Source organism: Terrapene carolina, unplaced genomic scaffold (assembly GCF_002925995.2).
Source record: "Terrapene carolina triunguis isolate 2854851 unplaced genomic scaffold, T_m_triunguis-2.0 Scaffold130, whole genome shotgun sequence".
NCBI classification, from domain to species: Eukaryota; Metazoa; Chordata; order Testudines; family Emydidae; genus Terrapene; species Terrapene triunguis.
Window position 1 is genome coordinate 3673550 of NW_020664481.1, and position 17026 is coordinate 3690575.

Here is a 17026-nt window from a genome sequence, read left to right on the forward strand (position 1 = left end):
CCTCTAGGGTGGACACAGTTATATCACTTCATAGGTATTTAATACCAGTACACCTGTTCCCGTATGGGAATGGGAATAAGCTATACTGACATAAAGCACTGTCCTTGCTAGAGGTTGCACAGGTATAACTATTTTTAAAAAATCAATCCCTTAACTGAAATAGTTATACCCATACAGAACTGTGTTGACTAGCCCTAAGGGGAAAAAGTACCCGTGGGGGTTGGGGGGAAATATTGAGATTTTCCTCTTGCCTTTAGTCTTCTTTGTTGCATGCTTTTCTGGTACTAAAAGGTTAATTGAGACTGCAGCACTAGTTTTGTAAGACTTAACATCAGGAGCCAATAAGGTGGGAGGTTAATTGGCTCCTTGGAATCTTTGCAAGCCAGTGCAGTTATTTGTCTTTTAACTGGCTTTGTAGCATAAACTGCTGCTCAATGGGACTTGAAGGTTCTGAATTCTAATCATTGTCCTCCTTTGTAAAGCCTGGTTATAAACAGCAGGTCAGGTAGAGTTGCGGTTTCTCTAAGTGGCAATGGCAGCACATTACAGGGGCATTTTCTGCATGGGCACAAACAGAGAGAACTGGGTTTGCAAGCTTACTGAGTGGACACATTTTTGATGTAACAAATAGAAGGCAACACCGTGGCCTCTTTCTATGTAAAACTCTTTCTACGAATAAGTTAGTATTTATATAGAATATGTCTACACTGCAGTTAAAACTCCCCGGCTGGCACATGCCAGGTGACGTGGATTTAGGCTAAGGGGCTGTTTAATTGCAGTGTAGACGTTATTGGGCTGCAGCCTGAATTCTGGGACCCTCACAGGGTCTTAGAGTCTGGGCTCCAGCCCAAGCCCAAATGTCTACACTGCAGTTAAACAGCCCCTGAGCTTGAGCCCAAGTCAGCTGGCACAGGCTAGCTGCGGGTTTTTAATTCCAGGGGTAACGTACCTATCAATGTTCTGAGTTATCTCAGTAGAAACCTTTCAGTTCTGGCTGCGGAGCTGTAATTGGTTGTCTCATTCTAAGCACCGATCATCAGGCTCTTGCAATGTGCCTGAAAAAATTACCCTTTCAAATTAAATCTCCCATGTTTATTTTACTAGAGGTCCCATGCCAGTTAGCAGCATCACAGCATCAATATGCTCTATTAGGTAACCCTATTGTGAGACCTCCGTACTTAAGCACAACCGGGTACTGTCATGGTGGAGCTTCAGCCTTAACTGTAAATTTTGAGCCTTTCATGATTAAATAGGGTTTTCTCCTGTTGTTGTTACTACCGCTCCTTACATCTGTTATCTGGCACCATCTCCGTATAACCCTGCTGCAGAATGAAACAGAATTCAGAAGCCAAGTTTCTCTCTGAACTTAAGGCTTTTTCCCAAGCCACTAAACCTGCTCCAAGTTGGATTTAGTGAGGATATAATCGCCCTTTAAAAAAAAAAAAAAAATCTGTTAATCAGGGCAAACAAAACAGACCTTTTGACAATCTCTGGTTAGAGCATTATGGCTCAGAAGTTATGTTAGGGTCCCTGTATTCAAATTTCCTACGGAAGATGGTACACAGTGCTAGAAGGAAATAATTTGGTTGTCTGGAGGCCTCTCTAAGGATACATCCATGCTGAAATTGGAAAATGTAATTTCCAGCTCGAGGAAACATACCCGCACTAGCTTGTTTAAGGGCTAGTGAGCTAAAATTAGAAGTGTAGCCTCAGCAGCATGAGCCGTGGGAGGGATAGCCGCACAAGTACGTACCTAGGATCACAGATGGAAATGTACTCTGGGTAGCTAGCCTGTCCCTCCATTTCCTGTGCAGCAGTTACACTGCTATTTTTAGTGCACTGGCTTGATTAGCGCTAACATGTTTTCTTGAGATGGAAATTACACCTCCATTTCCAGTGTAGACATGCCGTAAGAGTTTATCTTTTTTTTGTTTGTCGGTATCTGGTTTCATAATTTTGGCACTTAAATACTGGAAGCTGTTTGGTTTTTTTCCATGTAAAAATATTCACCTTGAGGGCAAAACCAACTTATTTTTAGGAATATCAGTAGTCATAGCACTTCAGCTGTTGTTTTTGGATCTCCTCTTCTAAGTATTTCAATGAAATAAGTAACAGTGGGTCCTGTGGCACCTTTAAGACTAACAGAAGTATTGGAGCATAAGCTTTCGTGGGTGAATGCCCACTTCACCAGACAGATTCAGACTAACACGGCTACCCCTCTGATAAATGAAATAAGTGTTGACTTTAGTGATGTCAGTTCTAAATGTAAGCATAATTCTCTGATAACTTGCATGTTTTGTTTTCTTCGAATATTGTGTAATCTTAGTTTTCTATTACAGGAATTCTCCTGGACAAATTTCATTATGGGGGGTGGGGAAAGAGGAAGCGGAGCAAACAGCACAGTTTGCTTTGGTTTGGTTTGGTTTTTTTATGTTTGGGTGTTTTGTATACATCAGCCTTGCAAAATTGTCATGAAAATCTTCCACAGTTTACCAGGGACAAAATATTTTCTTTACCTCTTCTTCAAAACAAAAAAATTACTCACGACAAGCTAGTTAGTAGACTTACAACATATACAAATCCTACAGATGGCAAAAATAGCCAAAAGCAAATATTTCCTCACATAGGTGCTGTAATGCTCCTGTTAGGATAGTCTGTAGGAATACTGTCAGATGCCTGAAAAGTGCTGCTTTTTATGGGGATCTGTCTTGGCTCAGCTCACTAAAAAGAGTTTAACACCTTGGGCTAAATTCTCGCTTTGGGCTACCCATATGCTCAAAAAGTCACAACCAGTGGAGGAACCACAGGCTGTAGCTGTTGTGGTCCAATCCTGGCTTCTCCAGAATCCATGGAATTGACACTCTGAAAGCCCCCTGCATGTTCAGAGAGAGAGAGGATGTTTCAGGGGTGGGCTTATGAGTTGGGGGGGGGTGTTTCCTCTCTCTGAGCCTCCCACACTCACCCTCAGCATCCTCCTCACCTGGGATTACCTGTGCTCCTTGCTTGAGTGTCTCTACTCACCTTGTGTGGGCACTCTCCCAGACCTATCCACATACAGGTCCAATTAGAGACTGCCTCCACCATGCTAATTTGCACCAGTTTTGGTGTGTAGTGAAGAGGTTTGCTCATAGTCTCTGAATATAAATCTCCAAGGTTTCAGTATCTCCTGGGTGTGTTTGCCCAAAGGGCTGTGTGCGGGAAGGAGTGCGGAGAATAAAACATTGGTTTAAAATAATTTTCCCGTCTCTAATGATGAGTACTGAGTGACTCACTTGAGAAGCACAGCTTGCTCAGGGTTGGAAGAAGCTTTCAGTTAGCTCCCCTACAGAAGTACCAATTGCTGTCTTTGGACCAGGAGGGCTTAGTTTAAGGTATGTGTAATGGGTGATGTGTTTGAAGAAAGGCCTGAGACTGTGGAGGAGCCCAGTCACTCCTTATATTCAAAAGTGGTGTTCATTATATTTAGAAGTGATGTTACATGCTTTTCAACCATGTTGCCAGGATGGATAAAAACACCCTAGCACTCTGTGCTCTCAAACTCTCCATCAACATATGAAGGGGAGTGCACATCTTGACCCTACCTGATGCCGCCTGTGGGGATGCCCCAGAGATTTGTGGACTCATAGGATTGAACCAGTTCTGGGAACTTCTCTATACATGGTGCCTGGTGCGACACCATCAACCTTGGTTACTCTAGCTGGCACAATCGTCCTTACTAGACTGTGTGTTTGATGAAGATAACGACAGTCTCTCGTTGAAATTAGAAACTACTGAAATTTGGGTGGGTGTTGACCTTTCAACCCTGCTTTGAATTGGCAGACTTAAGTTCAGAGACAAGCTGAAGCCACAGACCCCAGGTCCAGACACCCCAAAACAGGTATGAAAGTTTAGCACTAGGTTCTTGCTTTGTGGTTTGTGCCCATCTCCAGTTATAGAACCTCAAACTCTGGTTTACAGCACGAGCAACTCAGACACGTGGTCTCCACTGTATAGACAGACCTCGGTTCTTAGTATTTTATTTTCTATTTGATACAGGAAAGGTCTTGAGCTACTGGTGTTTCAGCCCCGGGTACAGCATGCATGAGCTGGTCCGTCAAGGAGTCCGGACAATCATTCTCACTAGTGGGACCCTCTCCCCACTCTCCTCCTTCACCATGGAAATGCAGATGTAAGTGAATTTCTTTCTGTGCAAATAAAGTCATTAGATGGCATTATTTACTGTTTGTAAGCCAATCTCATGGGCCTTATCTCATGATTTTTGAATGCTTGGGGTTGGAAATGAAATGACGGCTTAGAACTGGCGTGAAGAGGATGCAAAGTAATGCACATTGGAAAACATAATCCCAACTATAAATATAAAATGATGGGTCTAAATGAACTGTTACCACTCAAGAAAGAGATCTTGGAGTCATTATGGATAGTTCTCTAAAAACATCCACTCAATGTGCAGCAGCAGTCAAAAAAACGAACAGAATGTTGGGAATCATTAAGAAAGGGATAGATAATAAGACAGAAAATATCCTATTGCCTCTATATAAATCCATGGTGCGTGCAGATGTGGTCGCCCCATCTCAAAAAAGATATATTGGAATTGGAAAAGGTTCAGAAAAGGGCAACAAAAAATATTAGGGGTATGGAACGGCTTCTGTATGAGGAGAGATTAATAAGACTGGGACTTTTTGGCTTGGAAAAGAGACAACTAAGGGGGGGATATGATAGAGGTCTATAAAATCATGACTGGTGTGGAGAAAGTAAATAAGGAAGTATTATCTACTATTTCTCATAATACAAGAACTAGAGGTCACCAAGTGAAATTAATAGGCAGCAGGTTTAAAACAAAAAAAGGAAGTATTTTTTCACACAACGCACAGCCAACCTGTGGAACTCTTTGCCAAAGGATGTTGTGAAGGCCAAGACTAACAGGGTTCAAAAAAGAACTAGATAAATTCATGGAGGATAGGTCTATCAATGGGTATTAGCCAGACTGGGCAGGGATGGTGTCCTAGCCTCTGTTTGCCAGAAGCTGGGAATCGGTAACAGGATGGATCACTTGATGATTACCTGTTCTGTTCATTCCCTCTGGGGCACCTGGCATTGGTCACTGTTGGAAGACAGGATACTGGGCTAATTGAACCTTTGGTCTGACTCAGTATGGCCGTTCTTATGTTCTTACATTAGAGATCATCTCTCTCCTGTTTCCTCAGTCCTTTCCCCGTTTGCTTGGAAAATCCGCATGTTATTGATAAACACCAGATATGGGTGGGGATAATTCCCAAGGGACCAGACGGAGGTCTGCTCAGCTCTACCTATGAAAAAAGGTAATCAGCTCTTTCGTTTAAATACTGCTGTGAAGTCTTGGGTATCCGTGTGTGAGTTCTGTTTAAATGAGAGTGCTTGTAGAAAAAGTGATCTGCAAAGTTCACTTCTTAGATAAACAGGCTTCTAATTAGTAACAGGAAGCAGCAGAAGGTGAGGTTATAGAGAAATGTTATGCTTCTTCTACATTTCGGTTTGTGCTTAGCCAATCTGGAAAAAAGCAGAGAATTTCTATGCTGGGGAAAAAAAGAAACATAAGTGCTGTTGCCTAGAAAACTAAAGACCTGAAATTAAGGTTCCCCCTTTTGTTCTGTTTCTATTCTATAATGTCATTTTTTGCTTAAAAACCTGTTTTGTAGAACTTTAAGAAGTAGTTCCACGCTTTATGTATTTATCAATTCTTGACAAGAACGTTATTTACCTAACAGAGTAGCATGGTTGTTTTGGCACCATTGTATTCACCTCTGTGAATGGGTGTTTAAAGAGGTAGTCCTTTTGAAGTTTCTGGGGTGAGGGAGAAGTTTTTCTGCACATCAATCATATTTTCCTATTTTAATTACCTTTCCAAAATATTCAAAGCAATTATATCCTGATACTTTTTCATCCATTTTAAGTTCAACTTTATATATACATTCCCCTGATTAAGACTGCTTTTGTTTGGGTTTAGCCAGGGCAGATGTGGCCTTTTTAGTGATACTCAGTAAACCAAAACCACTGCCCATAGAAGAGTTTTTACCACATAAAAGGAGATGTGCCAGAGATTCCATGAAGTTTGCTGTTGATTATATGTGGAAAGCACTCAGATACTATAATGATGGGTGACAATATACAGTCCCATGATAGTGTATTGCTAGTCCAAGAAACTTAGTTGGCCTGCCATTTAAGTTTATTTTGACGTAAGGTACCACTGAGGTTTTTTCCTTTCCACAGTGTGTTGTGTGGAGTAAGTGAAGCATACAGTGTTTGGTGTAATTCCCACGACTTCTCAAGGGTAATAGCATCAGAATTTGTAGTAATAGTTGTTCTTCAAGTGCTTGTTCATGTCCATTCCAATCAGGTGTGTGTGCATGCACGATGGATGGAAGATTTTTCCCTTAGCAGCATCTGTCGGGCCGGTCTGGGCGCCCCCTGGAGTTGCGCCTTCATGGCGTTCAATATAGAGCGACCCACCACCCCTTCTGTTCCTTCTTACCGCCAGTGACGGATGGCTGGAACTTCCCTTACACCTTGCTTAGCAAGCGCGTTCTGTAGTCATTGTATATAGTTACCGTAGTGTCTTCTTAATATTAGAGTTGTTGGGGGTTTCCCCCACCCATCCCGCCTCCCCGTAGCCATGGGATGCCATGGTCCCTGGGGTTTAAAAACTGTGTGGCCTGCGTGAAGCGCATGCCAAAGAGCGATCCACACTCATCGTGTTTACGGTGCCTAGGGGAGGGCCACCAAAAGGATCGCTGTAAGATCTGCTGCGAGTTCTGCCCTAGAACTCTTAAAGAAAGGGAACAGCGGCTTAAGGTGATTCTTGTGGAGGCAGCCCTACGCCCCCACTCCAGCCTGGGCTCAGGGGATCTGGCTCCTAATGCTTCGTCCTCAACGCGGAGCGCCCCGGCACCGTCGTCAAGCTCGGCCCCAAGAAAGGACTCGTCCCGAAACAGTTGGCACTGGCAGGCACCGATCCCACTGGCCGGTGCCTTAGAAGAAGAAGAAGCCGGACAGCTGCTCTCCTGTGTCTAAATCCACAGATGTGAGACCTCTGGCGGGCCACAGCTCCGGATCCGCTGCTGGAGCCATGTGAACTCCTGCCCAAGTGAAGCAGTTGAGTCCGGCCCCCCTCTCGGTCACAGCTACAGCTCCCTTCGACGCCGGAAGCTTACCAAGCCGCTCGGGACCTCCTGCATCTTACGGGGCCCTTCTCGCCCCCCAGGAGGGAAGAACATTCAATGCTGGCGGACACACACACACACACACACACACACACACTCTCTCTCTCTCTCTCTCTCAAGAGGGAAGCCAGCTATGATGTCGAGGCACTCCCCCTCTCCATGTCCCTCAGTGCTGGTTCACTCGGACAGAGAGCCTACCCGCTCCCCAAGCTCTTGATGCTCAAGGCACTGAGGCTCGGCTCCTCCGTGGTCTTCAGTCTCAGAGACCTCGGAGTCAGAGTCTGACTCCTGTCGCTCCAGGAGAAGCAGGAGCCGCAGATCAAGGTCCGGGAGAGACAAGAGGGAGCCCCAGGAGTGGCCTCTGCAGTGGCAGAACCCACCTCAGTGGCCTTCTGGACCCCCTGGGCCTTTCACCAAGGACAGGGAGGAATCCAAGGTCACCGCTCCGTGATGTCTTCTGTGGCCTCAGCCACCTTTGTCCTGCCATCAGCTACGCATCTGCCCTCGGCGCCTGCCCACACCCCAGTGCCTCTGACAGTGGCACCGTCGTCGACTCCAGTACCGATCTCGGCAGCGTCCTTGCGGCCATCTTCCATGCTGGCACCGTTGTTGACGTCGACTATGACGCAGGCACCGATGGCCCCGGTGCCGAGGGCCCTCCGCCTTCGTCGGCACCTGTGAGTGGATCGGCACTGGCTCCATCGATGGTTCCTCCCGTCGTACTGATGATGGCGGCAACTCTTGGTCCGGTGTCTGCAGCTCCGGCACCGTCTGGCATGCCACTAGCACCAGCGCTGCCCCGAGAGTCTCGGGACCACCTGGAGGCGGATGGCAGGGAGCATCCACTCATTATAAAAGCTTTCTCCTCTTCATCACTGGATGAAGCATTGGCGGTTACAGCTGTAGCCCCGGCGCTTGAGGACAACAGGGTGCTGCAGCAGTTGCTGTGCAGGGCCACTCAGGGTCTGGGCATTAAGGCCGAGGAGGTGGTAGAGGAGGCTGATCCCATGGTGGACATCCTCGCACCATCAGGACCTTCCCGTATTGCCCTTCCACTTACTAAAACCATTGTAGACACCACCAAGACCCTGTGGCAGACCCCAGCTTCCTTGCCGCCCACTGCCAAGTGCAATGAGAGGCGTTATTTCATGTCCTCCAGAGGGTTCGAACATTTATAGTTCAAAAAACAGGGAGGCTAAGTGTCTAGACCTGGTTGGGAGAAAGGGGATCTGCTGCTCTGTATCTCTAACCAACAGGCCATCGTCAGCAGGTACTCATACAACATCTGTGCGGCGATGGCCAAGTTTATGGAACTCCTCCCGTTGGACTCCCGAACCGAGTTCTCGGCCTTGGTGGAGGAGGGGAAGCTAATATCCCAGGTTTCCCTCCAGGCTGCATTGGACGGTGCTGATGCCGCCACTAGGGTCATGGCAACTGGGGTAGCCATGAGGAGGAGCTCCTGGCTCCAAGTCTCGGGGCTCCCTTATGAGGTCCAGCAAACTATTCAGGACCTCCCATTTGAGGGTGAGACTCTTCTTCTTTCTGAAAAGACTGACAAGAGGCTGCACAGCCTGAAAGACTTATGAGCCACCCTCAAGTCCTTGGATCTGCACACTCCCGCCACATAGCGGAGACACTTCCGACCGCAACCTCCTCCGAGATTCCATCAGCAGAACCGACAGGATGGTTCTCAGAGGAGGAACAAGAGTGGCAGGAGGAGGCAACACCCATCCTCAGGCTGCCCTCTGGTCCTAAACGGGTCTTTTGAGGAAATCTGCAGCGCGGCAATGTAGTCCTCCGTACACCCTTTCGCCGTGCATTATGCGATTACCCAGCAGGCCAGAGACGATGTGGCTTTTGGAAGAGCAGTACTCCAATCAGTGGACAGCTCCGCCCCCACCTCCTGAACTTGGCTTGGGAGTCATCTGATTGGAATGGACATGAACAAACGCTTCTCGTAACTGTTGTTCTTCGAGATCTGTTGTTCATGTCCATTCCAATACCCACCCTCCTACCCCTCTGTTGGAGTAGCCGGCAAGAAGGAACTGAAGGGGTGGCGTGTCAGCAGGGCTCTATATTGAGCCCCATGAAGGCGTGACTCCAGGGGGCACCCAGGCCGGCCCGACGGACGCTGCTAAGGGAAAAATCTTCTGTCCATCGTGCACCTGCGCGCACACACACCTGATTGGAATGGACATGAACAACAAACACATCTCGAACAACAGTTACGAGAAGGGAGTAACCGTTTTTTACTCCCCCTCACCCCCTACAGGCTTAATAAGAAAACAGAGCATGCAAAACTGTCTGGAACTAAAGAGAAGGAAACCAGGAGATTAAAATAAAGACCAAATGTGGGGAATTTCCATAGAAACCAGCACAGACAGCATGCTACTGTACAAGCAGTGCTGAGCCAAACAAAAGCACTTAGGGACAGTGACTAATTCGGCTGTCACTAGTAACCAAACCCATCTCCTTTTTTCCCCCTGGCATCACCACACCTAGTTCATCATCAGTTGTTTTAATCATCACAATGTTGGCAGTTTCAACAGACCACTCTCTAACTGGATTCTGTTCCTTAATTTATTACTGTTAATAATTAGCCTTTATTATGTGTGGTAATGTGTACTTCCACTGATTGAAGGCTGATATGTTAGGACCTAGATTTTCTTCACTGCTAACGTCTCAAAATTGTTAATTTTTCTGTTATTAGAGATTGTTTGCTTGTTGCCATCTTGACTATTCCTACCCGTTTGGGGCATTGGATGCTGCTGACATGCAATGTACAAAAGCTAGTTGTAGGAGGATCTTCCTCTGTGTCTATGTAGGTGCTTGGCTCTTGTGGCGCAATAAGTAATGTATTGCACTAGTAGTGACCCACACTGGCAGATCATAGTGTTATGGAAGCATTTGGAGGTAGAGCCTCTTCAGTCTTTCTTTCCTAGAGGACTGTGGAGTCATTCTGCAAAGCAAGGTGGGAGGAAATAAGTGAAGAAAACTTGGACATCATGATTGCTAGCGGGAATGCTTGAAATGCCCTTGACTTTGAGGTTAGTCCATGAGGAGGGGAGTGAAGGCACAAGAGAAGGAGAGAGGATGCGGGTTTAGCAGTGCAACATTATTCCAAACAAGAGTGAGTTAATAAAAGGAAATGTGATGGTGATGCTGATTGGTATTGTCGACTTTGTAGGTTTTCTGTGGAATGTCTGTCTTCTCTGGGGAAAACAATAGGTAAGTGAAGTTATCATCAGATTCAGGAAACAAGCTTCTGCTCTGGGTTATTTATAAATGAGCGGGGAATGGGGGAAATGACTTCTAAACAAATATAAGCAAGTTTCAGAGCGGTAGCCGTGTTAGTCTGTATCAGTAAAAACAACGAGGAGTCCTTGTGGCACCTTAGAGACTAACACATTTATTTGGGCATAAGCTTTTGTGGGATATAACCCACTTCATCAGATGCATGGAGTGGAAAATACCATAAGCAGGTATAAATATACAGCACATGAAAAGATGGGAGTTGCCTTACCAAGTAGCCAATTTGATTAGGGTGGATGTAGCCTATTCCCAACAGTTGACAAGAAGGGGTGAATATCAACAGAGGGAAAACTACTTTTTGTAGTGCTAACGAGGCCAATTCAATCAAAATGGATGTGGCCCATTCCCAGCAGTTGACAAGAAGGTTTGTGGACATCATCATAGGACCCAACCACATCAGCCACACCATCAAGGGCTTGTTCACCTGCACATCTACCAATGTGATATCATGTGCCAGCAATGCCCCTCTGCCATGTACATTGGCCAAACCGGACAGTCTCTATGCAAAAGAATAAATGGACACAAATCAGACATCAAGAATTGTAACATTCAAAAACCAGTAGGAGAGCACTTCAGTCTCCTTGGACACTCAATAACAGACTTAAAAGTTGTCATTCTTCAACAAAAAAACTTCAAAAACAAACTTCAATGAGAGAGTGCAGAACTGGAATTAATTTGCAAACTTGACACCATCAAAGTAGGCCTGAATAAAGACTGGAAGTGGCTGGGTCACTACAAAAAATAATTTTCCCTCTGATGCTCACATCTTCCTGTAGGAAACAATTCAACCCTGGCATGGAGATGGACAAGACAGCTTATTAGGTATTTTCCGTCTCTTACCACATTTGTATGCTAGAAGTATGTGCCTATGTTGTGTCAGTATTGTTCAATGGAATGCTAACCAGGCTAGAATAGTGGTGATAATATAGTCCTCTTCCAACACTCGCTTGTCTCTCCCACCCTTTCCATCAAGAAGATGAAGAGGAGTTGTAGGGAGACCAGTACGTGTCCTGAGAAAAGTAGGCTAATCCCCTACCAACGCCTCAGAATGGAAGTGTTCTGAATGGTGATATTATGCACCATCTTTCTTGTTGCAGGTAATCTTGTGCGAATTATACCACATGGGCTGCTGGTGTTCTTCCCTTCGTATCCGGTCATGGATAAAAGCCTGGAATATTGGAGAGTATGTTGGTTCTTTGTGTATGAATTGTAGTTACACACTTTGGACCAAATTTTCACACACAGGTGCTTATATTGGAGTTCCCAGTACCGCAGTCTAGCACTGACTTGCCCAAATACTTATTTTATGCATCTCTGTGTTCATTTACATTTATTGTCTATATTGTGACATAAGGTTGTGAACAGCACTCTCTAGACAAATAAGCCCTAGCTTAAAAAAAGCTTAAAGTCTCAACGCAACAAACGCTGAACAATGAGGGAACTGTGGAACAAGCGATAAAAGAAGCTTGGTTAATTAGGCACGTTTCTACAAATTAATGTATATTTGAGGTGGGACTGGTAGCACCACCCGTTATTAAAGTTGCCCAACACATCCTGTTATAAGACCCTGTTCTCAGTTTCAGTAATTTTGCCAAACTTTAACCATTTGGGCTGAAATTTTTCATGACAGATGTTTGCCTCAGCCGGAATATTTTGCTTTGCCCATGTTAAAAAATTCTGGTGAGCCTTTTTTTTTTTTTTTGGAAATGTTCTCTTGCCCCCATGCTTTGAAAGAAGGACTTGAAATTTGGGGTGGCCTTTGTGTCAGGGATTTACTTTTGGTGTCTCTGTGAAAATCCACACAAATTTGACCAAGTTATTAGCCTTTGCAAAAATCTCAGTTTGTGCCTGCTCAGTAGAGACTTAGATTTTAGCAGCTAAATTCCCAAAGATTCTGTGCATGCTAGCCATGCTCTAGCCCAGTGGTTTTCAAACGTTTTTTTCTGGCGACCCAGTTGAAGAAAATTGTTAATGTCCACGACCCAATGCAGCTGGAGATGAGGGGCTATGGGCTGGGTGTGAGAGTGAGGGCTGCGGGGTGGGGACGGGAATGAGTGGTTCAGGGTGTGGAAGGGGGCTCTAGGCTGGGGCAAGGGGTTGGGGTATGGGAGGGGGTCAGGGCTCTGGGCTGGGGGTGCAGACTCCGGGGTGGAGCTGTGGATGAAGTGTGTGGGGTGCAGGAAGGGGCTCCGAGTTTCGGGGGGGGCTCAGGGCTGGGGCAGGGGGTTGGGGTGTCGGAGGGGTTCAGGGCTCTGGCTGGGGGTGCAGGCTCTTGGCTGGGGCTCGGGATGAGGGGTTTGGGGTGCAGGAAAGGGCTCTGGGTTTGGGGTGCAGGCTTATCTCAGGCGGCTCCCGGTCAGCGGCGCAGCAGGGGTGCTAAGGCAGGCTTCCTGCCTGTCCTGGCACCGCGGACCGCAGCAGGTCCGGCTCCTAGGCATAGGCGCGCAAACGGCTCCGCGCAGCTCTCACCCACAGGCACTGATGCCCCCACCAACACCCCCCCCCCCAGCTCCCATTGGCTGGCTTCCAGCCAATGGGAGTGCAGAGCCGGTGCTCGGCGTGAGGCCCGCCTAGGAGATGGACCTGCTGCTGGCCGCTTCCAGGGCGCAGCACAGTGTCAGAACAGGTAGGAACTAGCCTGCCTTAGCCTTAACTTACTATTCATAAGACTTACCTGCAAAAGTGGAAATGCTTCCATTCCTGGTATTCTCATCACCCTTTGAGAGCCTCAGAAGCTCCACTCTTAAGGATCCTAGATTACCTGATTCTCAGACCTTGTGTCTTTAAGTCCATGAGCTCAGTTAGAATACACCTGGCTGCTATTACAGCCTTCCTTTTACCTATAGAAGGGGTTTCAGTCTTTGCCCATCCAACCATGACCAGATACCTTATGAGTTTATAAATTATTTCCCCCTGTCCAGAACCCATCTCCATGGGACCTTAATCTGATTCTCAGTGCCCCCCCCCCTACACACACACATTTGAGCCCATGACTACCTGTCTTCTTTTCCACTTCTTCCTCGAAATTTCCTTTCTGATAGCTGTCACCTTATAATAAAATAATATATGAAGATATACCTATCTCATAGAACTGGAAGGGACCCCGAAAGGTCCTCGAGTCCAGCCCCCTGCCTTCACTAGCCGGCCCAAATACTGATTTTGCCCCAGATCCCTAAGTGGCCCCCTCAAGGATTGAACTCACAACCCCAGGTTTAGCAGGCCAATGCTCAAACCACTGAGCTATCCCTCCCGCCTTGGCCAGAAGAATGGGAGAACTCAGGGTGCTCATGGCAAACCCACCATACGCTGCCTTCTACTGTGACAGAATGATGCTGTGCCCCCATCCACAATTCTTCCCTAAAGTCTTGTTAGAATTTCATATCAACCAAGAGATTTGTTTACTGGTATTTTTTCCGAAGCCTCAGACCTCCAGAGAGGAAGCTAGTCTCCTCACACTAGATGTCAGGAGGGCCCTCACCTTCTACCTTGACAGGATCAAAACCTTTAGGGCCTCTGCCAGACTCTTGGACTTCTGTGTCAAAAGGAGGAAGGGACAGCCAGTTTCCACTCAGACTGTTGAAGTGGGTTTCAGGTTGTATCTTGACGTGCTATGAAGCTGCTGGGATACATTCCTTTCATAGAGTGACAACCCGCTTCAGCAGGTCTCGGAACACTTCAGTAGTCCTTCTGAAGGATGTCCCTATAACATAAATCTGCAGGGCCGCAACCTGGTCCTCAGTTCACACATTCACCAGACATTATGCTATGAAATCTGCATCCATGGCTGATGCTACTTTTGGTGATACAGTCCCCCAAACTGTCTTGGATTTGCCTCCTCGGCACCTGCCTCACTGCTTGTGAGTCGAAGAAGGGGGAGAAGTTATTTACTTGTAAAGTAACTTGAAGTCTTTTGAGTTGTTTTCTCCCTATGGGTACTCCACCTACTAACTTCCTTCTCCTCTGCTATGGAGTCTTCCAGGCTTCGTAGTTGAGAAGGAACTGGAGTGGCAGCAGACCCGCATCTCCTTATAAGCCCTTGCCTGAGAGCAGATGCTGCTGCTTTACACAGTCCTCATGCTTGTCTTGTGTCAAGTACACTCTTTATTTGCTTAATTGATTAAAGTGAAGTTTCTAAACCATATCATCTCGATTAGCTCCTCATCACCATTGACTTCAGTGGAAACAGAGTTAAACCAATATTGGGACATTTTGGAAAATCTCACCATTTGCTTAAATAAGCACTATACTGGTCCCTTCATATCTGGTCATCTTGGAACATCATCCTCTTGATAAATGAGCCAAAAGCTAAACAGCTTTTCTTCAGAAGGGACCACTTGAGGCATGCTGAGGCTTAGAAGGGGAAAGCCACAACTTCTGTAGTTTCCCTTATAGAGTGACCAGATGTCCCATTTTTATAGGGACAGTCCCGATATTTGGGGCTTTTTCTTATATAGGCTCCTATTACCCTCCCACCCCCTGTCCTGATTTTTCACACTTGCTGTCTGGTCACCCTATTCCCTTAGCTTTCTGCAGTACTTTTCCTAGACTAAATCACTAACTGGCTTTCCTCTTGTTCATCGTTGGTATCCTTAATAAGGAGGTGACTCCTGGATGACTTGAAGCTGAGTTTTGGTTGGATTCCAGTCAATTTGGTGGTTTTCTCAGACAGACGTACAAAAGGGTGGTAATACTTCCTAACTGGCTTGTTTTAAAAAAGTTGATAGTAAATAGTTAAAAAATCCTTGATAGTAAACTCCCAGTTGGATTATTATTTTATTTTTCACTATAATAAATTTATTGTAGTTTGTATCTTTCCTTGGTTGCTGTTGCTCATATCCCCTGTATTTCTTTCTGGCTGAAGTCAGGGATGTTTTTCTAATATGAGTTGTGTGTCCCAGCAGAAGCCATGATAGGACATTTCCCTAGGTAACTGTTGCTCCCCTTCTAAGGTACCAGTGGTGGGGAGCAGGGAACCAGCTGTTCCCTGCAGATTGCAGGAGTAGTATCCAGGAGACAGATGTTGGGCGCCAAGGGTCTGCAAGTTGAAAGGAAGGAGGTGACCTCACTGGTGGCATGGCTTCTGAAAAGATGCACAAAGCATGGAGAAAGTGTCTTGGCCATTCTGTCAAAACTGCCCATGTTGGAACTGCTGCCTGGACCCAGGTCATTTCCCTACCATTGGTAGCTGCATGCCCCTGCCTCCAACTCTGGCTGGCAAGAGACGAATAGGTGATGGGGAGCATGTAGTTACCACCACCTGTGGCTTCCTTTCTCATATGTACTTCTGACTTATTTGCTCTCTGTTTAATAGGAGCATGACTTTGCTAAAAGAATAGAAGAGGTGAAACCGATGTTTGTGGAACCAAGGAATAAAGGAACCTTCACAGAGGTTGGTCATTTGTGTTGTGTCTGTCTCGTCTGATAAGTTCTCCTTTTTATGCTTAAATACTTCTCCGAAGATGTGTTTGCAGCAGTGACTACAGAACTGCATGTTGTTGGGTTAAAACCAAGAGAGCTATAAGGGCTCTTCAGATACAGCTCTTCCCTTCTTCTTTCTGCCTTCCCTCATGCTCCATTCTCCTGAAGAGGTGCACTGAACACTAATATAGTCATGGTTTGAAATCTGCCTGCCCTTCGGATATTAGTACCATATGTTTAGACATAGGGTGACCAGATGTCCCATTTTTTTAAAGGGACAGTCCCATTTTTGGGGACTTTTTCTTATATAGGCGCCTATTACTCCCCCACCCCACCCCCTGTCCTGTTTTTTCACAGTTGTTATCTGGTCACCCTGCTTAGACACCATGGTGAAGGATAGGGTAGAAAAGCTTAGCTCAGTCTGTCAGTGCAGCAGTCAGCATTGAAAATCCAACTCTTGGATATTTTGCAGGCCATTTCCCTCCAACATGTTGCAGTTTGTTTTTGATTATGAAAATTTTCTATGTAACTGTGAAGTGTATTTTTTATTCAGAATGCTTTTAACTTGGCTGGGCAACACTAACTTTTGCCCAGGGCTCAATTATTGTAATCAGGGGCACCATCAGGGTCTGCCTTTGTAGAAGCAACTCAACTGGAACATCTTTCCTATGGCATATTCCTTTTCTTCTATGCCAGTATTGAACCCAGTAATTTCCAGTGGGATGGGAAGCCATTTGGTTTGGGTGTAAAGGGGCTCTGAAGTGTATCTTTCCATTGGAATCTTAAAAACAAAACAAAAAAAACCCTGATGCATTTCCAAGGCGTGTGCGTGTGCGCACACACAAAGCAGAGATGGTTTAGAAGCAACCAAAGAGAGAAGGCAATGAACTCTAGTAGAGGGAAGGGAAACTCCTACCACTCTTCCGTGTAAATACTACTGTGTGTGTCTGTCTGTCCTTGGCACAGCTTTGTTTAGATAGTGTTTCTTGGGACTGCATTGCTGGAAGATACTGGTATTCAGTAGTTGTAAGGAAAGAGGAGGCTTCCTTGCAGTTCTGGCATGTGCTGCTTGCATCATAAATGGTTTATAGAAAACAAAA

At 46.0% G+C, this 17026-nt stretch overlaps 1 protein-coding gene across 3 annotated transcripts in view; it reads left to right on the forward strand.

Annotated features, from left to right (window-relative positions):
- The window catches only part of RTEL1 (regulator of telomere elongation helicase 1), a 99066-nt gene that overhangs the window by 34330 nt on the left and 47710 nt on the right, over positions 1-17026 (forward strand). For all 3 annotated transcript variants that reach the window (XM_026652802.1, XM_026652803.1, XM_026652804.1), the window contains exons 17-21: positions 4036-4168; positions 5205-5318; positions 10384-10424; positions 11606-11691; positions 15820-15897. In XM_026652802.1, the coding sequence (XP_026508587.1) occupies positions 4036-4168; positions 5205-5318; positions 10384-10424; positions 11606-11691; positions 15820-15897 (452 nt within the window). The remainder of the gene's footprint in view (positions 1-4035; positions 4169-5204; positions 5319-10383; positions 10425-11605; positions 11692-15819; positions 15898-17026) is intronic.